Source organism: Rhinolophus sinicus, chromosome 14 (genome assembly GCF_057876585.1).
Source record: "Rhinolophus sinicus isolate RSI-liver-muscle chromosome 14, RSI-T2T, whole genome shotgun sequence".
In the NCBI taxonomy this organism is placed as follows: domain Eukaryota; kingdom Metazoa; phylum Chordata; class Mammalia; order Chiroptera; family Rhinolophidae; genus Rhinolophus; species Rhinolophus sinicus.
Genome location: NC_142514.1, coordinates 47744320 through 47766286, shown reverse-complemented (window position 1 = coordinate 47766286; position 21967 = coordinate 47744320). Strand labels below are relative to the sequence as shown.

At 43.3% G+C, this 21967-nt stretch overlaps 1 protein-coding gene across 4 annotated transcripts in view; it reads right to left on the bottom strand.

Moving 5' to 3' along the window:
* Window positions 1-21414, bottom strand: part of DNAJC6 (DnaJ heat shock protein family (Hsp40) member C6) — a 130306-nt gene extending 108892 nt beyond the window's left edge. The window contains exon 1 of one of the 4 annotated variants that reach the window (XM_019731705.3): window positions 21090-21414. In XM_019731705.3, coding sequence (XP_019587264.2) covers window positions 21090-21204 — 115 coding nt within the window. In that variant the 5' untranslated portion in view covers window positions 21205-21414. Of the gene's footprint in view, window positions 1-12027; window positions 12244-21089 lie in introns of those variants that run through there. The other 3 variants (XM_019731704.3, XM_074334864.2, XM_019731709.3) reach the window with 3 other exon arrangements.
* Window positions 21415-21967: the final 553 nt, after the last annotated feature.

The window sequence follows — 21967 nt, the reverse complement described above, 5'->3', positions numbered from 1 at the left end:
TAGGTAGGGGAGTCATACCACTATATTCTCTCTGGCGGCACTATACTCTCACTGGAGGCTGGATCCACACTGTCCGCAAACCGCCATCCACGCTTGCCAGCCCAGCCACCATCTTCTTGCTAGCCCCCATTCTTTCTCTCTCTTCCCTCTCTCTGCTAGCGTAGCCACAGCAGTTATATTAGTGGCCAATGGCTCACTGGTTACAGCTGACAGCCAACTAGCTACAGCTGATGGCCATGCAATCACAGTTGATGGCCATTTACTACCTGAGCCAGGCACCTGTCTATGTGAGGCCGAGAGCCTGGAAACTACTTTCTGGGGCTCTGCCCCCACACTCCACCCCTACAGGCTCTCACCTCACAATCTACGCGACAAGCGTCTTCCGCGAGCGGCCCTGTGCGAGGAGCCTGAAGGTGAATGCAATATCCTGGACACAGCCAGCCTCTCTGGGCACAGCCAGGGTTTCTCAGGGCACCACCAGTACTTCTGGGCACGGCCAGACTTCCTGGACTTCTTAAGGTACCACCTGTCTTCCCGGACACAGCCAGGGTTTCTCAGGGCACCGCTAGGATTTCTCAGGGCACTGCCACTCTCTCTGGGAACAGCCCGACTTCCTGGGCACAGCCAGGGTATCTTCAGGGCTCAGCCAGACTTCCTGGACTCAGCCAGGTCTCTCAGGGCACTGCCACTCTCTGTGGGCACAGCCACACTTCCTGGACACAGCCAGGGCTCTCAGAGCACTGCCACTCTCTCTGGGAACAGCCCGACTTCCTGGGCACAGCCAGGGTATCTCAGGGCACAGCCAGACTTCCTGGACTCAGCCAGGGTTCTCAGGGCACTGCCACTCTCTCTGGGCCTCTCAGGGTACCGTGCTGGAACAACAGCGACTCACAATCAAGGTGCTTACATATTCTCAACGGTGGCCAGTCAAGACACAAAAGCAAATATCCCCCAGTTCCACTACAAGGTGGTAAGTTCCCAAGCAAACAGTCAAGCGGTCCATTAAATTAGGGATGGAAAGCAATTCCCCATAGTCCATAGTCATTTGCCAGGGCTGTCCTGGGGGTGAGGGACGACCTTGACCTCACCCTCATCTCCCACAGAGGACTCAGCAAGCCTTTCCTCCTGGGACAAGTCCCGCATCCGGGCTGCCTGAGCAGGAACTTCCCGGCCCACAGGGCTGCAACGACCTTTGCTTTCTCCGGCCTGTGCTGGTTGGGGAACCGTCCACATCTTTCCACCTCTCCACGGGGCTCCATCTCTCCAGCAGCTGCATGGCTTTTCCTGTGCTGGTGGGAGAAACGTCCACGTCCTCCCACCCCTCCACGTGGGTCCAGCTCTCTGGCATCTGCTCCTCCTGGTCTTCCAGAGACTCAGTGTTCATACACACAAACTGCTCCACCACTCTTCGGAGAGCCTTGGCCGGCACCATACCCTGCTCGCTGCGCCATTTGTCGTGCGGGAGACCCTGCTCGCTGCGCCATTTGTCGTGCGGGAGACCCTGCTCGCTGCGCCATTTGTCGTGCAGGGGACCCCGCTCGCTGCGCCATTTGTCGTGCCGGGCGACCCGCAAGGTCTCTGCTCCCGCTCTCCACATAAGAACGCAGGATATGGTGAGGCCAAAAAGGAACACCCACTGAGCCATAGGTAGGGGAGTCATACCACTATATTCTCTCTGGCGGCACTATACTCTCACTGGAGGCTGGATCCACACTGTCCGCAAACCGCCATCCATGCTTGCCAGCCCAGCCGCTATCTCCTTGCTAGCCCCCATTCTTTCTCGCTTCTCCTTTTGCTAGCGTAGCCACAGCAGTTATATTAGTGGCCAATGGCTCACTGGTTACAGCTGACGGCCAACTAGCCACAGCTGATGGCCATGCAATCACAGTTGATGGCCATTTACTACCTGAGCCAGGCACCTGTCTATGTGAGGCCGAGAGCCTGGAAACTACTTTCTGGGGCTCTGCCCCCACACTATGTCACCCCAATTAAGGCCAAGTCTGCTCCCCTGCAGCCCCCTCTCATGAAAGCCCACTCCTTTTAGAGTTACATTGATTTCCAGGTTTTCCCATTTAACTCATAACAGCAGGAGTCACAGCTGGGTCCAATCTCCACACCAGCATCCCCACCCCCAGTTTGAAAAAAGTATTCTAAATTTAAACCATACAGCATCAAACTAAAAATGGCTTAGAAGGGGAAATAAACATACCTTGTGCTGGGCTCTTGTTAGATTTCACAGGCACGAATTTCCTTTTTTCTAAGCATATGTAAGTCAAATGATTCTGAGGTGATAAAATAACCATCTCCAAATTCACATGAGATAAAAGTATCTGTTTTTAAAGGCCCAGGGAAGAGGATGAAGAGGGCAGAAAAAGAGGAGGCAGTTAAGTGATGACTCATGCAAGATACATTTGGGGTTCTGAGAATATCATCCAGCTCAAATTTAGTGCATGCTGGATTTTTCTTCATCCCCTTTCTGAACCAACCAGTTAGAAAAGTAAGACAGAACTAGATAGAGTCAGAAGGTCTGCATGCGAGACACTTCCCCAACCCCCAAGTAATTTCCCCTTTCCAAGCTTCAGTTTCCTCGTCCCTCATCATTTTAGGGTTTGGAGGATGAACTTGATCAGTGCTTCTCAAGCTTTTTGGTCCTGGACATTTTTTATTTATTTAACAATAAAACGTTAGTTCTTTTTAAAATTTTTCAATGAAATGTAATAGACATACTGAAAAGTGATCAATTGTGCATTGAGCTCAACACATTTTCACAAACTGAATGTACCTAAAACACCAGCAGCCAGATCAAAAAACAGAAGAACATTATCAGCATTAGAGTCGGGAAACACCTCTGAAAAGACTGAAAAACAAGTGCAAATTTTGTTTGTTTGATTTAAAAAAAAAAAATCAGGGGGTAACATGAAAAACCTTTCCACAGTTGGGTAATGTACCAGTCACCTACCTGGTCACCCTTCCATTTTATGTCATTGTGGGGACAGAGCCCCAGAAAGTAGTTTACAGGCTCTTGGCCTCACGTGGAGGAGTGCTGGCTCGGGTAGTAGATGGCTGTCAGCTGTGGCTGATTGGCCATCAGCTGTGGCCAGTTAGCCAATTGGCCGCTAATATAACTGCTGCGGCTACGGAGGAGAGTGGAGGAGAGTGAAAGAGAGTCGTCGGTGGGTTGCAGACAAAACGGACAGCAGGTCGCACGTCCAGTGAACCCAGCCTCCAGTGAGACCGTAGTGGTATGACTCCCCTACCTATGGCTCCGTGGGTGTTCCTTTTTGGCCTCACCATATCCTGCGTTATGTGGGGAGCGGGACCAGAGACCCTGCAGGCCGCCCCGCACGACAAATGGCGCAGCGAGCAGGGTCTCCCACACGACAAATGGCGCAGCGAGCAGGGTATGGCGCCGGCCAAGGCTCTCCGAGGGATGGTAGAGCAGTTTGTGCGTGTGAAAACGCAGTCTCAGGAAGCCCATGAGGAGCCGCACCAGAGAGGGGGAGCACAGTCTGCCTGGGAGAGACGTGACCCCTCGGTGAATTGGTGGTCCTCTCGAGCCTCTGGATGGCATGCCACCCTGTTGGCCATAGCAGGCATTACCGGCTTTTTGGTGGGCTGCTGCTGTAGGCTCCGAGGGCTGTGGACATCTTACATCGAGGCCTCCACCCACTCAGACACCTGACACGGTGAGCAAGATTCCGACCAGGTAGGAATGGCGTCTGACTCTGGGCAGGAGGATGTATGGCCCCCACACAAGGATGTTGAAAAAAATACCTTCTCGTTCATGGTAAAAGGTTGGGGGAAAGCTATGGTATTAAGTGTTCTAGAACTTTTCGTAACTCAACCATTCAAATTATTTCGCAAATTTTAGAATAATAGTAAACTTGGGAAATGAGTTAACAATTCCAAATTCCAAAAAACACAAAAGTATTAAACATTTCGATGGAGGGCAAGACTCAGAAAAATGAACGTCTTTTACTACACATATTCTCTGGAACAAAGCAACATAAATTTGTAAGCATGTCAGAGAAAATACGGGAAAAGAAGACACTAGCAAGCTTCGAATAAGCAATTAGCTAGAAATCAACTATATACACCCTTTATTGTGTATATAAGATGTTTAAAATGTCATCGGTATCTGAGTTTACTGCTCTGCTGTTTTAATTTGTTAATATAGTCCACATTAAAAAAAAAACACACACACAAAAAACACTGTCTTATTCAACTTCCAGTTATAATAGAGTGGATTGTAGCAAACCAACAGTTGTGCTGAGGGCAATTAGAAAAGCCAGATAAAATACCAAAACATCTGTTTGAAGTAATAAGAGACCTAACTGATTCGTCAGGATTTGAGGAGCCAGGTCTTAGAGAGATGAGAGAGGCTCACTGAGGTAAGCCTATCTTTCTGAAAGCCCATTTTTCTCCCGTAGGTTATTTGCCAATTCTTGGCATGGGGCAAGAAGTTGAGAAGCCAGGCAGAGGGCAGCTGCTAAGAGACAGAATTTTAGACACTCTTACAGGGCTGCAAAGACAAAAAGTGGAGCTCAGGACTCGAAAGGCACATCCTAGAGTAGGTCAGAGAAGTGAGTCTGCTATGCGCTTTCTCCTTGAAGTGTTGCTAACTGAGCTGGACAGGGTACTGGGCTCACAAGCCAAGGAGAAAGGAGATGGAAAAGAAGAATGAGCATTTTGCAGAGCAGAGTTTTCAGCAAACTCAGAATCTAGAAAGACAGAAATTGGACTTCAGGACCTGCCATGGGAAACATCTCAGGCTCTCAGTCAGTACTCCTGGGGGCCTAGGATTAGGGAAACCCAAAAGCAAGCCAAACCTTAAAAGTCTGCAGAATGGCCTTATTGACACAGTGTCTGATCAGACTTTAGTGATCTCCTTTCTTCTGTGGCAGAGAATAAGGCAAACTCTCAGGAGGGAGATGACATCATCCAGAGGCTTTTCACACACAATGTTGGACATTTAATAAAAGATTGCCAAGCATATGAAGAAAGGGAACCAAGAAGAAAGACAGAAAACATCAATAGACTGACAAGTGACTCTGGCTGCCATTATTAAATATGGCCGTTAAAATGACTGTGGTTAATATATTTGAAGAAATAACTGACAAGATGGAATACCTATTTTTTAAATAATCTAATACAAATTCTAAAACTGCAAAATACAAAATGAAACCAAGACATTAACAGATTGTGTGATAATAAATTAGGAACAGCAAAGAGAGCTGGTGAGCCCTAAGATAGCAAAAAAATAAACTGAAAAAGAGAAAAATGGACTAAAAGTACAGAAAATAAAGTAAAGAATATGTGGGGCAGTGTAAAAGTTCTTTACCCACAGTAAAAGTAAGCTAGAAATCAATAGCAAAAAAGATAACAAGAAACTCCCCAACTGCTTAGATATTAAGAAGTACATTTCTATATAACAGAGTATATCAAAAAAAAAAAAAAAAAAAAAAGAAATCACAATGGAAATTATAGAATATTTTAAACTAAATGATAACAAAACTTGCAGGATATAGCTAAAGCTATGCTTCGAAGAAAATTTACAGCCTTAAATGAAAATATTTGTTAAAAAACAAAACTGAAAATCAGATATAGGCTTCCACTTCAAAAAACTAGAAAAAATTTCAGAAAATTAGAACCAAAGAGTATAAAAGTAGGAACTAAAGAAATAAAAAATACGTAATATTAAAAAAAAAAAAAAAACACAAAAAATGACCAAGTCAAAAAAAGCTAGCTGTTTACAAAGGTTAATAAAATTAAGAAAACTTTGGCAATATACAAAGAAAAAAGTGAAAGTTAACAGTATAAAGAGAAATGTCACATTAGGAATAGGAAATAGGGACAAGACCACACAACCTACAGATATTAAAAAGATCCTAAGAGGATATAAAGAAAACCTTATGCCAATAAATATGAAAATTCAGATGAAATGAACAAATTCCTGGAAAAACACAGCTTACTAAGACACACAAAAAAAGGAAATTAGAATAAATCTATACCTACTAAAATAAATGAATCCATATTTTAAAACCTTCCCACAACAAAATTTCCAAGCCCAAATAGTTTCACCAGCATATTATTCCAGACATTTAAAGAATAATTCCAATCTTACAAAACTCTTCTGGGGAATAGAAAAAGAAGAAATGCTTCCTTGTTCTGTAAGTTCAGCAAAACCTTGATATCAAAACCTGGCAAAGGCATCACAACAATAAAAAATTACAGGTTAATATCTCTCATGGACAAAGATAGTCTGCAAGAAAATACTAGCAAGTCAACATGTTACAACTAAGTTGAGCTTATTCCAGAAATGCAATGTTGGTTTAACAGTCAAAATTCAATGTAATTCATCATATGAACAGAATAAAATAGAACAAATGATCATCGCAATATAGACAAACATTTGGTAAAACTCAGCACCAATTCATGATTCAAAAACTTAGCACAGTAGGAATAGATAACTTTCTTAATCCAATAAAAAGTATCTATATAAATCTTACATCAAATATTGTACTTAATGGTGAAAGATGGATAGCTTTCCCTGAGATGAGAAACAAAGTAAGAATACTCACAGTCACCGTTTCTATTCAATGTTGTGAGAGAAATCTTATTACAGTAAGGCAAGGTTTAAAAAGTATAAGGATTTGAAAGGGAGACATAAAACTGACAGTATTCACAGAAAACTAACTGCCTACACAGTAAACTCCCCAAAAATCAAAACACAATTAAAATCAGTAAAAGAATTCAGCAAAGTCACTGAAATAAGGTCAACAAAGGAAATCAACTATATTTCTATATCCTAGCAACAATTAGAAAATGAAATTTTAAAGTGCCAGTACAGTAGCCTAAAAAAATAATTACCAGACAAAATGTTTTAGAAGATTTACAACCCCAACACCTGCAATTTATGTTCAGCTCAATCTCATCGTTGTAGATAGTTCTAATGTTTTTAAGGAACCAGAAATATAGAATTGAATATGCAATCTCCAAAAGTTTTAATGTTGGCTCAAATTCTTTTAAAATATTAAGAAAGCCAAAATGAAGTCCTTTTATATACTCTCAGCAATACAAATATACGTAAATATAAAAAACATTTTTTGTAGTTCCCTGTTTAGTATCTCAAAATGAAATTCAAAGATAAAATAAGCTACCTGACACAAAATTAAACAAAAAGATAAATAAGGGACCAACTACAATGTAAAAAATGAAAGTTACTTATAATAAAACAATATGGATTTCAATATGTAAATGATCAAGCAGGATTGTACTGAGGTCATAATAAAGTAGTCAGATGTGTGTACCTGTATGTAGATTGAATGAGACAAGTGCATTGTATTGGAGTCTCTAATACAAGTGGTGTCGCTTTGGGTTCTGAACAAAATAAACTACAATCTTCCCTCAATTTACATAGCATTTTTAATCCTGGGAATTTCAGTGTATATGTAAAACCAATTTATGTTCTATGCTCGGAAAAATATAGAGGGTTTTCACTTACCTCTTCAGCAAAACATCTGAAAGTTGCACAAGACACGGGGTAATTTATCATGGGACAGAACAGTCCAGAACAATGCAGTACATCTAGCTTTTCTGGTTTCTGCCCAGTGAACACTTCTAGAGCCCCTCGTGTATTTCCAGTGTGTCCTGCAGGAAGCAGGACCATGCCCATTTGAGAACCACTGGCATAGCAAGCTGCAAGCCCAGCTTTATCACAGGCTAGCCCTGAAATCCGAAAAATCACCCCACCACTTACAGATCACCCCACCACTTACAGATCGCCCCAGTCAAAATACCATTTCCTCAATCCACCCAGTCAAAAGAAGCAACAACAAAAGTCCTGGAAAGAATTTGAGTTCTCTAAAAGTATCACAGTAGTCATGATGATTAAGAAAAAGCACAACATTTTTAGATTTCCTTACACTTATTTTATTTTGACTTACAGACTGGGGGGATGGACGCCAGAGTCCCTTTAATACTTAGGACCTAAAAGTCTATACCTGACTATATTCTAACTCCCAATCAGATTCTTTAATAAATTTTAATACAAAATCAAATTCTTTCAGGAACCACTAGCATAGACCAATGCTCTAATCCTAGTTTTACATTAAAATATGTTATGCATAACTTCATTTGCTCACAAAATGTCATGTTTGCTATTTTGAGATGAAATATAGAAAAAATAACAGAAAAGCTGAAAAGAGACCTATTTGCCCCGAACTCCTGTAGAAAAAAAAATTTCCACCTAAATTTCCACCCAGGTGTGGAGACACTCCTGTCCTTTGATATCTCTGCTTCTAAAACCTTGTTGCATAAACACTCAGAGAATTTACTAAATAAAAGGAAAATCTGGAGCTGAACTTAAGAGTTAAAAATGTCTACTTTTCAAATAAACACTATCTAGAAAATCAGTCAAAAGCCATCATTTTCTAAGGTTCACATTTCCCTTTTATAGTAAGCAAATTAATTCTAATAATAAACGATATTGAAAATGTTACTAAAAACTGCAATTTGCCATGCCACTTATTCTCAAGCTCTTGCCTATCATGTGAATGAATGGATTAGGAGGTAAAATGACCTGGGTTTGAATCTTGGCTCTGCCACTTATTAGCTATGTATCCCTGTACAAAATTCTTAAACCATTTCTTTACATGTAAAATACTCCCTATCTTGCAGTGTTGTGACAATATGTAAAGCCCCTGCAGACAGCTTTACACATACTAATAGTTGTTCATTAAATAGGAGCTAGGGTTGTTATTATTATAATTAGCTATCATGTTTGCCAATACCTACTTATTAATTCAGTCAACTATTTTTTTCTCAGTTGCCTCATACATTTTTTTTTTCTGGCTTGCAAAGCATTTTGAGATATGCTGGTTAAATGTTATACAATGTCTCTTGTATTTAAAAGCTTCACCAGACTGCCTTAAAGACAAGATATACCAGTAATAGGGAAAAGAAAGAAAAGCATTTATTAAACCACAATTCACTATTTACTGAACACTGGTCATATGATGGTAGCTTATAAAAATTCAGTTTCTCCTACTAACATCCTGAGTATTTATTTGCCCCTGTCAACCTCTTTAAATTTTACCTGGCTCTTTTTCAGTCTTTGCAAGGAGAGTTGACTTCCAAACAATTCACAACATTTTAATAGTTTTCTGTGGTACTTCTCAAAGACTCTAATTTTTAGTGTACACGTATTCAAAGACTCTAATTTTTAGTGTACACATATTCAAATAGATCTTATGGTCTGGTTACCATGGTTACACCTCTTCAACATGCACACACGTACCCCCCCACCTTACACACCCCCAACGTCATGTAGCATACTCCATCTCTCTCAACATTTAACTACTTCCCAGCCCTGAAAGGATTCTTTGATCTGTAAGAAATTAGCTTGGAAGGAACTTCGAAGAAATACAATAATGTATAACCTATTTGGGGTCTAAACCTTTGAAAATCTGAAAAAAACTATTGATATTCTCCTTATAAACAAAAATGGACATGCATATAAAACAGCATTTCAGGCTTGTTGAAAACCAAATGACTGAAGCTATGATTTATTTCCGTGTTCCTCAAACTCTTTTGACTAGAATTCACAGTGAGAAATAGTAACTGACAGCAATACAGCCCATACCTACCTACAAAAACAAATACCCGAAACAGAAATTTCAGGCAACAGTATTTATCCTCACCATGTGCAATGGCTTCTGACATTTTCTATTCAATTTTATTTTTTTAAATGTTGCTTGAGACTCACTAAATGGGTTTCTTACCACCACAATCTGAAGAACAGTGATCTAGTCTTAACATTTCTCCATTTTCGAGATAAGGAAACTGAAATCTAAAGAAATGAAATCCTAGGTCACTAATGAGTTTCTGGCAGAACAAGCTAGAACCTACCTATTCTGACTCCCAACCAAAGGCTCTTTCCAAAACAAAGTGAAACAAAAATTCTAAACACCACTCCCCTCAAAAAAGCAGCTGGAGATTTGAAGCTTAAAACATGCTGATACACTGAGAAACTAGGAGTGTTTCCATTCCAAACTACAGTGAATATTAACCTGAACCTGAACCTCCAATTCAGGCAGTTTTATCTTTCTCGAAATTGTGCCCCTGGCCTAGCATGACATGGCATATAAGCACATTTTTTTTCTTCCCAGAAACCTCTTCTCCAGCCACTAAAAACAACACAGGAAAAGTCAACACTGTCCTCGATTTCATTTAAAATACTTTGAATATACACACAGGTTTTATTTGTCCACCGGAGGCTGGCGTAGAAACAGCAGTGGATAAGCCCTCTTTCCACTTACCAGGCCCATGCATAGCTGTTTTCTTCCCTGCTAAGGCTACTTAATTGAAATTTAAACATCAAAACCACAGAGATCAGTATGTCAATATGAATGATCTAGAACCTATTAGATGTTAATACTATCAACCCCAGCTACCCTGGCCCCTTTTAAAGCCTCAATTATAGCCAGTGGGGTAGCTTAAGAACCTTCATTACAAAGAGCTTGGTAGATGGAAATACCAGTCTCTCCACTGGCATCAGGCTGTATGTGGTTTATTTGGTTTTCCTTTTTTTTCTTTTTTCTTTTTTTTAATGTGGAATAAAAATTCAAATCATTGCCCATTACAATGTGGGAATCATAAACAGCAAGAGTGAGTGGCTGAGACTGGTCTGTAGAAGCCGCCCCCACTCCCCCCCCCCCACACACACACACACACCCCGTGGCGCACAGATAGGAGGCGGCTTGGGGCTCGCGTTGTTGCACGGATCACCCAAACAAGTTAACTCGGGCGCAAGTAACCTGCCCGGGCGCTACGTGCCAGACTCCACCTGCGCACCCAAGCCCGGGTGCCCAAGGGCAAAGTGCTGGGCCCTCCTTACGCAGAGCACACGGACAAGACAGGGTAGGGTGCAAACTGATGCGCAGTGCCTCCCGGGTGAGAACGGTAAAATCCTGCGGGGGATGGGGGGGCAAGGGGAGCAGGCAAACCCTAAAATTAGCTCTCAGCAAGCAGCTGCGGGGCACTAAGGAGCGGAGATGGCGCCCTCTGCCCTGGTGGCCACCCGGGAGTTTTCCCCGGGAGCCTGACCCCCGACTGCGCCTTCCTCCAGTAACCGGACCAGGAGCTGGACCAGCACAAGGGAAGGGCTCCCTCCTGGAAATAGGATCTGGGAACACGTGTAGCCTGCTGAGACTGTGGGCTCTATCGCTCCTCCCCCAACTGCGGCAGAAAATTTAAAGAGCCTCGGAATTTAAAACCCCAGAATCCTCCAGGATCCTTGTGGTTGAACTTAAAATTTGGTTGGCTCATTTTCAGGAGCCCTTTCCTTTCCTGGGTTTTCATTTAAATCCGTTTCGCTCCTCCACCCTCCAAAGGAATTAAGAGTGACGGCGGGCGGGAGAGGGAGGGAGAGTGTTAATATATCAGGGATCTAGGGGGTGGAGGCTTGGCAGAATGGGCGGGGGGAACTTTACATCCGAATATTTCTCTGCAAGATAAACAGTTCTGAAGGTCAGTGACGGCTCCCCACTGAGTCCTCCTCAAAAGATTAATGTCCATTAGGGGATTCTCAGTCAAGGCTTTTCTTGAGAACCCTAACTGTGTAAATCCGAAGTATTTCAGCTATTCCAATTCCAATAATGCATTGAAAACGTAACATATTAGTTAACTATTGTGAACACTCCCAACATAAAATTACTAAAATCCTGGTAGCTATCATAAGGAAATCTGTGAAATAGAAAGATGTGTTACCCAGCGAAGAGTAAATGAAGAATGCAAAAATATGGTTATGTTTCGTAGCACAAAAATGGAAAATTGAATGATACAATATTTGGAAACCAGAAGCCAGTCATTTAAAAAAAAAAAAAGTCAGGTTTATTATATAACTAGAATTTTTAAATCCTATGTGACAGTAATCCTAAATCGGTCATTAATACAAGCTAAACATGCCTGTCCAGCACCATCTCCTCCCTTGCACCTTTTAGCCTCCCTCTGCAGTCAGCCCCTTACCTTTATTTTCAGAATCTTTCATTCTCTCCTTCCTCCCTTTGCTGCAAATGAGCAGGAAAGTCCGGCTGATTCTGCAACCCTGACTTTTGATTTGTCATTCACAGTCAGTCAGCGGTCTTGGGGCGAAGCCCCCTCAACGGAGATGCACCGGGGCTCTGAGAATTGCATGCAAGTCAGTGTGCGGGGTTATAATTTTGCTTATGCTGGAGCAGAAAGGATGTGGGGATGAAGGCAGACGTAAACACAAATTCCAAAACACGGCCTGGAACTGGATCTGGAGCTTAGGCATGACTTTCCTTCCTTTAGGTCAGAGAACCGACTGTATAGCACCTCCTTGTCTCTGGAGAGATTTGGTTCCAGTTGAAAGGGGAATGTCTCTGCCATGCACCAGGCTTATTTTCAAATGGAGACTTAACTTTGGAGGGGGATTATATGAACCCTGTGCTTTGTTTCCTCTTACATATTCATTCATTTATTCATTCAACAAACATTTGTTTTACCTCTCTGTGGCCAAGGCTCTATGCTAAGTACTGGGGATACAACAGTGAAGGGGACCATCCTTCAGTCCTCAGGATGCTCAAAGACGGTTACAATACAGAGGCATAAAGTACAATACAATGACCTGTGATTGCTGCATGGACACAGGCCATGAACCCATTTCATCCAGGTGTAAGCTGATACTCAAGGAGGCTTTAATGACTGGTTTTAAGCCACTGAGTGGCTGATCCAGAAATGGGTATGAAGCAACCAGACCATGAGACCCCTCTGTTAGAGGAGAAGCAAGATTCAAGTAAATCTTTCAATCATCTCATTCAAGCTTACTTTCAATCACTACTCAGCTCAGATTCCTTCTTCCCTGCCTACCTCCCTTCTTTCCTCCCTTCCTTCCTCATATGGTATTTCTACCAGGCACTATTCCACTTGTTAAGGATTCAGGAATGCAGAAAACAGACCAAGCCCCTGCTCTCACGGCTATTACATACATACTCCCTGGTGGGAATATTCAGACAATCAACAAATATAAACCTATAATAAATGTCAGTGAATGCTGTGAAGAAAAATGAAGCATGGTTGTGAGATAACAGAGGTGCATTTTAGATAGAGTGGCCAGGGGAGATGATGTTTATTTTATGGAAAATTGGCCAGGATCATCCCAGTCCCTTCCAAACATCTTTACTCCCAAGTTGTTTTTTAAGCTTGGAATTCTCACAAACTCCTCTCCTCCAAGTGCACTCACCGATGATTGGTGTTTATCCCCCCATTAGACTGATGGGTAAACTGATATCCAAAAAGATTCACTGACCCAATCCAGCACCTCACTAAGTTGGGAGAAGACTAACACCTACCTATTGCTCTCATGCCCAGAAAATGCTGGGTTAAATGCATTATTGACATGGAAAATTTGCTGGAGTAAGAGTTGAGACAAGAGGATTGAAGACCTATCTCTACCACAATTAATTGAGTGGTGTAAGGCGAGTGACTTAGCCTCTCTGGTACCAGTTTCCTCATCTGTAAAGTGGGGCTAATCACACCTGCCCTGTGTATATACTGGGCTGTTCAGAAGATCAAAGGGAAGCACAGATGCAGTACTTTGTAAACTAAGCACTGTATAAACGTGAGGTACAATCACCAACATGCTTGGGCACTTAAGAGAACTAATTGCTAGTGTTCATGGGCTCGGTCCTCCAGCCCAACAGTCAAACAGCTGTCGAGTGAAAGCTGTCATGGCCACTAGGGGGTCCTGGAGTTGACTTCTAGCTGCCACAATTTAAAGTCCCTGAGATTTGAGGGAAATTTTAAGTCTTGGTTTTTGCTCCCCTCTTTCCTTGGAAGTGGATAATACCTTTCTGTTCCTCTTGGACAATGTCAGACCAATGAGGAAAATCTGCCTTCATTCAGCGGCTACCAAATGAACCATGTTAACTCATAAATCACCTGAAAGAAACAGGCCCCTCTGTTTCCAAGGACCAAGTCCAAGACAGTCAAAATGTACCTCGTAGGAGCACCTTTAGAGGCTGAGAGGGTAAGGGAAGGAGCAGGTGGTGAGAAGCCACTACTTGTGCGCTTTCATTCAATAAATATTCATTGTACCAGGCACTGCTCTGAACACTGCAAATGACACAGTGAACAAAACATTTGCTGTCCTCAAAGAGCTATGGTCTCAGGACAAGAGGGCGCCATAAGGTATACCGATGTACTGAATTAGGCAGAGGAACACCAAGGCCTGGGTCTGAAGAGTGGGGCAGGGCTCTGAAGCAGGAGAAACTGGGTTCAAACATGGGCTCTGCCATGTACTGGCCCCTAAAGTAAGCTGAGACACGTTCTTGCACCTCTTTAATCTCCATTTTCTGATCTGTAAGATGAAGATAATAATGGTACCCACCTCCTAGAGTTGGGTGAGGCCCAAACGAGTTACTACATGTAAAGTACATAGCACACAGCCTGACACATTAAGTAAGGGCTCTATAAACGCTGTGAAGACTAATATTAGTACCTTGTGACTTGGGTCATGTTCACCCCTTTGTGGCTCAGTTTCCTCATAAAATGCAAAAAATAATAACTAGCCTGTAGGGCTACTGTGAGAATTACACATCAGGAATAATACAAAGCCCTCGACTTAAAGAAGTAGCTCACCCCCTACCAGCCTCGCTCCAGGCCCTTTTTAATCCAGCAAGCTTCCCAGGAAAAAATACCATAAGGCTGGGAGAAGTGAGGAAGTGGGAGAAGGCCTGTCATTTATATTAAAAGAGAAGTAATTTTTATTTAAGAGGGTGGTCACTTTTAAGGGTACCTGCATTTTATCTAAGCTTCAAACAAGAAAAGTTGGAAGAACAGCACGATTGAACTCCATCTTCAAGTATATTTTGCTATATTTCTCTTATTGCATATCTGTTCATCTATCTACCCTTAATTGGTAGTTTATTTTAAAAATTAAGTTGAAAGAGGTTTGAAGACCTCTTCACATAAAAAGAGACTTTACTTTTTTGTCCTGTCACTGTATTTACAGAAGCCCGATAACTCCTAATTCAGTGGCCATTCCAAGCAGTGTCAGATGAATTTTCAGAAGCTTGGTCTTACCCCACAGTAAATCTTAAGGCCATACCCAGTTGAGGGACAAGAATGGACTCAAGCATTGGAGCTTTCCAGGACAAGGCAGTGTCTCTGGCAGACCCCATACTTCAAATAAACTGGTACCATGGACCTTTATAAACCTTTATTAATGGAAATGATGGTTCATCTCAGTAACTGGGTTTAGGGCAAGCTCCAGGCAGGCTCCACTGGCAACCAAGTCCCTTCACAGCTCTGAACAGTCCTTGTCTTGTTAGATGCCACTTCTGAGTCACTAGACTGGTGAGTCATGCCCAGCAAGGGAGGCCATTTTGAGAGCAAAACCAAAGAAAATTTTCAGGAACAATGAGTGGGGCCCTAAATTGAAAGAGAATAAGGCTTTTCATTGTCCTAGCAAAACAAAGAAAAAACACTGCTGTAATATTGTGGGTTAAACTTCCCAGCTGTAAATTTTACTCTGAAGAAAAACTGAGCAAAAAAAAAAAAGCTTTTCCATTTCCTTAGAAATTTGAGAGTAGAAGAAACTAGGAGGCTATGTCCCAAATGAGGCAGACCTAATGACCTTTCAACCACTAGCCTGGAACCTCTTCAGGCTTAGTCATTGATCCTCAAAACACGTCAGGGTGGGGTAACAGGAGGACAGCTTCACCTCCACACCACATTCAGGCAAGCCAAGACTTCCTCCATCCAGCCAAGACTCTGGTTTGCTCAGAGCATCTAAGTGGCCATAAAAGATGTGAGAACAAAACTGCCTACATGGGGGTGGAGCTTTGGGATTAGGGTCAACGCAGAAGAGGGCAGCATGACTGTAAGAAAACCTTGGCAAATTCTACAGAAGCCAGGCCTCAAGGCAAGAGAATTAATATATGAAGTACTTACTGTGTGCCAGGCAATCTTATCATCATCATCACATATTAATTGAGACCTTATTATTTGCCAACCATCATCTTTTAAAGCAAGAGCTTTCAGAGCACACTGCATGAGTTTGAACTGAATTCCAGCTTACTAGCTGTGGAACTTGGGAGACGTTACTTAACCTCTGTGCTTTTTCTCATTTGTAAAACAGAGATTGTAAAACACAGTTACCGTAAGAAATAAAATTAAAATATGTACAGGTTTAGGACAGTGGCTGGCACATAGTAAGCAGTGCATACATGTTAACTCTTGCCATTCCATCTTTTTAGATGAGAAAAATAAGGCTGAAAGAGACAAGGTGACTTTCCAAAGGAAACATAGCTAAAAAGTAGCAAAATTCCTTCCTGTTATTTACTTCTCACAACAACCCCAAGAGGGAGAAGATATCATTTTCCTTTCACTGATGAGAGCTTGGATGCCCTAGAAGGGTCCAGTAACTTGCTCATGTCACAAGCTAGCAAATGGAAGAGTTCAGATTTAAAGCCCACATCTGCTGACTCCCAAGTCTTGGCAAATCCCATGGGGCCAGTGTTCTCAAACTTTTAGTACAAATCAATTACTGCAGGACTTGTTAAAACACAGATTGCGGAGCCCCACCTCCAGATTTCCTGATTCAGCAGCTCTCTGGGAAGGCCAAGAATTTGTACTGCTAACAAGTTCATGCTGATGTAGCTATTGCTGGTCTAGAGACTGCTCTGGGAGAACTACTGCTGTACAATCATGCACCTGTGTGCAGAATAGGTGGTCGGTAAGAGAAGGAATAGGGCCTAATGACTGTAGGTCGACAAAGGTTTCCGACTCTGGAATTGTCTTTAAGAGCCTAGAAAATACACCTTGTACTTACACAGCCTTTCATATTTATGATCTCACTTGCTCTTTCCAATATCCCTGGGTAGTGATCATTATTTCTATGCAATGTGAGTTTTTAAAGGTATATGGCTAGAAAATGGCAGCGAGGGATGAAACCACAGATCACCTGGCAAGTGTCCCATCCTCTTCTCCAAATAACTTTTCCTGGAAAGCATTCTCTTTGCTTTCCAGGAAAAGTTATTGTGACAGAAACTAACTCCAGTTCCGGTGTCTTCCCAGGGAATATTGCAGTTCTGGAAAGGGCTCTTCACCCCACGAGGATCCGGAGGAGGTCATTTCTAATGGGAGGAAGTCAGGACCTGTTTTCTACCATCACTTCAAGGGCTAAGCCGGCCTACTGTTCACAAAATGTTTCCACCAGCGATTCGCTCCTTTTTCTATAACCTAAAAGCTTTGATATTTCACTAAACTACAGACCTTCAGAAAGGATGGACGCACGTGAGGGGTTAATTTCCACTGGGCACAGCTTGTTCATATTCCCCTTTAGAACCACTTGCGTGGTTAGGTATATTTTTTAAAGTTGTTTGGATATATAAGCCAACAAATGATTAGTATCCAGAATATGTAAAGAACTCCTACAAATGGATAAGAAAAATAATAATAATAAACCATTGCCAAGTTAAAAAAATGGGAAAGGACGTGAACAGGCATTTCAAAGAGGATCACATATATGGTTGATAATTCATGTGAAAAATCTTCAACTTCATTATTCTTCAAGGAAATTCAGTATAAAACAACCATGCAGTACCATTTCACGCCCATCAAATTGGCAAGCCCATCAAATTAAAAAGTCTGACATTACTCAGTATTAGCAAGGAAGTAAGGAATCAGGAATCTCACACATTACTGGTGGGAACTAAGTTAGCTCAAATATACTGAGGTCTACTTAGGCATACGTTTCAAAATTAAAGAAACATACCTTTTAACCCAATTACTGTCCTTCTATGTATTTATCCTATACTTACAGTCACAGGTGCTCAGACTGTAAATTTTAGACTCATTCTCTTTGGAGACATGTCTTTGAATCCTCCTAGAGGATTCATTCATTACAAGCATGTTTAATTGAATAGCTGCTACATTTGGGACACTGTTAGGCTGAAAAGATGCCAGGAGTCCCCAGAAGGTATGTTATTTCTCACCTTCAGCCTTCTGGTGAAAAAAAAAAAAACAAAAAAAAAAACGGGTGGGAAAAAGGATATTGATGTGAAGAACCTTCTGGTTGGTCCAGAGAGAGAGCTGCCCTGAAGGAGCTTCCAGCTACGGATTTTTTTCCCGCAGCTCACTTAACTTTCCAGCTCCACAACTTAACCATATTTGGGGTATGACCATATGGTGGAAGATCTGGGCTACTGTTAATAAAAATAATAACTACCACCTTGTACCAGGCATTTTATACGCATTAACTCATTTAATCATTACAGCAACTTTATGGCACTAGAATTATCATCCTTATTTTACATATGATAGATACATGAGCTTTAGAAAGATTTAACATCCTGCCCAAGATCAGACAGCTTATTAGTATGTCACTAATTAGGGGCAGATTGAAATCAGTCTGTCTGACACCAAAGCATATGATTGTAGATGCCCAAGTGACATTGCCATCCTCATGAAAAATCAGGGTACCTTTAAAAAAAAAAAGTCAAATAAAATTGGAATGTGGATTTCTTTCATTGCATGATATGTACTAATTTTACTTTTCCCCTCCATGAGTATGGATATTGGAACATGTTTACTTTGTGCAGGGAGATGTGGCAGAAAGGATGCTATATGGGTACTCAGACCTAAGTCTGCCACTCACCAGTCATATGACCTCTAGCAAGTCATCTGTCTCTTGTTTCATCTTCCTCATCTGTACATGGGGGAAATAAACACCACCTTCCCTCCCTCCTTCCAGGGGTGCTGTCAAGATCTAAACAAGATCTTGTAGTTGACCTACTTTGTAAACTGTAAAGTATCATATACATAAGACATTCTAATGACCTTACCCCCAGGTTGTACAGGGGAAGGGGAAGTAGAGAAACGCAGTGAGCAACCGAGATACCATCTAAAAAAAAGAGAGATGTGTGAATTCATGAGCAATGGGTGAACTCAGCGAGAGGAACAGAGAAGAGAGGAGAGCATGGCTGTGTATGCAGTATAGAACGGGTTTTAAAATTTATAAAAGTAGGAAACTTATTCTAACCTAATTTAGTACAATGGAAATACCCATTTATTCTTCTTTGGTAAACATTCACACAACACCTGAAATAACACTAGACATGTAATTATCACTCGAGGAATACTTGTTGCAATTTCCAATCTATTGAACTACTCAGGCAACCTAAAGAAAGGGTGCTCAGCCTTCAGCCCTACTAAGTTTCAGCAAGTTCTTGATGCCAGTGGGGCAGGAATTTAATTGGTGCATTGAGGAAAAGTAATCACACATCTTTTGAAAGCCAGCAAGAGAACAATGCCAAGACACTGAGTCTCTCTAACTACCAACAATAGAAAAGCTTGTTTCTACTGCAATAAATAAATATTTGAAAGATAATTATTGCTGCTCTTTGTCAAATTTATTTTTAGAATGCTATGTGCCAGCAATTTGCAAGTATTAACTCATTAATTCATTTAAGCCTCAAAACAACCCCGTAGTGGGAAAGTGACAACTATATCCATAATAGGGCTCTAGTGCAACCTAGCTTCTGCCCTCGATGAGGTCGGCCATTTTAGAAATCAAGGCATGTCCGTCCCTAGTAAGAATCATCAGATGATGGAAATAAATGAAAAGGACAAGATAGGACACACACACAACACACACTCACACACACACACACGCACGCACACAGGTATCTACCAAGTACCAAACCCTGATGCTAAAATGACGCAAATGATAACCTGCCCACATGGAATCTATAATACTGGATGAATAGCAACAAATGCCCTATGAGTGACAAGATACTAAAAGAGAGGTTACAGGTGGCAGGAACCCCAGGAAAGGCTTCACAGCGAAGATGGCATTTGCACAAGTCTTGATGGATGCGTAGGAATTGGCCAGGCTGAGAGACGAAGGCATGGCCACTGCAGACAGAGAAGGCAGTGAGCCAGCAGATCATGTCATGTCCCTGCTTAGAACATTTCAATGGCTTCCCAGCCCACTGAGAATAAAACCCAAACTCATCATGGACTAGCCAGACCTTCATCCAGGCCCTGCTTTCTTCACTTTCCCCCTGCTAAGCTCAGGCACACCGGGAACCCGTCCACTTGTTATTCCCTCTGGCAGGAATGCTCTCCCTGGCTCCATGCTGGAGTAACTCTTAATCAGACTTCAGGTCTCATTACACTGCACTGCCTCAGAGCCCTTCCCTGTCCACCTACCCTATAAGCTAGGGCCCCCTGCCTGTGTCCTCTCCCAACGGACTGATTCCTTCTAAGCACACAGAGCAATTCCTCGTGGGGATTTTTACCTGTTTTATATTTGTAACGTCTCTTTCCCCCTCCCGAAGTAGTTCCATGATTGGAGCCTTGCCTATCTTGTTCACTTCAGGCCCTGGCACACATGGGGGATGGATAAAAATTGTGGAAGGAATGAATGGAGTGAGTCAGTGATTTAACAAATCACTGAGTTAAGGCCCTGGTGAGGGCAGGGTGGAATGTGTTTGGGAAATAGTTTGTAGCTAGAGCTTAGGAAATAACAGGGAGCCACCCCAGACAGATTGGAAAGGGGGTGGGTCTGATGAAGAGGACCTTGAAGGTAGCGTTAGGTACGGATTCATTCCCCCAAAAGGTACTGCATTGCAGGTGGCTGCCAGGTGTTGGGAGCGGGGAGGGGCGGATGCAACCTGAGTAAGGCTGTGTCTCCGAGGCACCCTGGATTCCTTCTGTCCGGAGCTAAACAGATAGACAGAGGCTTTTGCAGGAAGTAAACAAGTAGCCACCACCTGGCCCACGGGAGATGATGCTCGTAGGGCGTAGGAGTCAGGGGGAGAGGGCACTGTGCCGAGACCGGCCCCTGCACTTGGTCGAGCGGCCCCGGGGGAGCTCAGGGACGGGTCTTGTTCCCGCCGCCAAGGGTCAGAGCGCAGGGTCGCCCAGATCGGGCCGGACTTCCAGGCTGCGTCGCCCCCGCCCGCGGGCCGGAGGCCCGAGAACTCGGCGGGAGAGGCTGCAGTCGGAGACCCGCGCTGGCCGCGCGCGGTAACAGGTCCCCCGGCCGCGCCCACACTCACCCTGCGCCGCCTTGGGAGCCGAGCGCGTCCTCCACAGCCGCCGGGTGGCCTTCCACGGCCGCAGAGAAGAAAACAGCCTCCGGCTCTTCTTGCCGCCTTTCTCAGTTGCTCCCATCTGTGCGCCCACGCCCCTCCCCCGCCGCCGCCCGAGGGTTGCCTCCTGCCTCCCCCGCTGCCGCGCGTCTGCCAGGTGCCGGGCAGTCGCCCGGGTAGACGCGGCTGCCGGGGGCGGAGCTTGTGGCGGAGGAGGTGGGGAAGAGGGGTGAAAGGGGCGGGAGGAGCCGGGAACAGCGGCTCCCGCGGCAGCCGCGGGGTGCGGCCCGGCCCAGGCGTGGGCGCTAGCTACTGTGATGGGCTGGCCCGGGAAGCGCTTAGCTCCAGGCAGCTTTCCAGGCGAATGCTTCTGCCATGCGTCCTTCGTGCAGATGTCGTCGATGGAGTGCCCAGGTACTGCTAGGCATCATTAATTAACAGAAAAATCCCAAGGGCTGTGCACTTGATTTTTGTCCCCAAATTACAATGGTAAAATGGAAGTCCAAATGGTTAAGTAATCTGCCCAGAGATCACACAGCTGCTAAATGGTGCCGATTCCCAAAGTCCTGGGCTCCGACTGTATTTTTTCATACCTTGCTACTGCTTCAGAATGATCCACGTTATGTTAGATTTTTTTTAAAAACTGACAGATATTTCTGTTTTCCTCATACAACAGGTTATGAATCACTCATGATTTTTCTTGAGAACTTATTCAACATAGGTTCTACATAGGCATAGAATACACACATGTCATTAAACCTCACAGCACCCCTGTGGAATGGGAGGCATTTTCCCATTTTACAGATGAGGAAACTGAAATGGCAGCACTAAGGCTGTCTCCACTC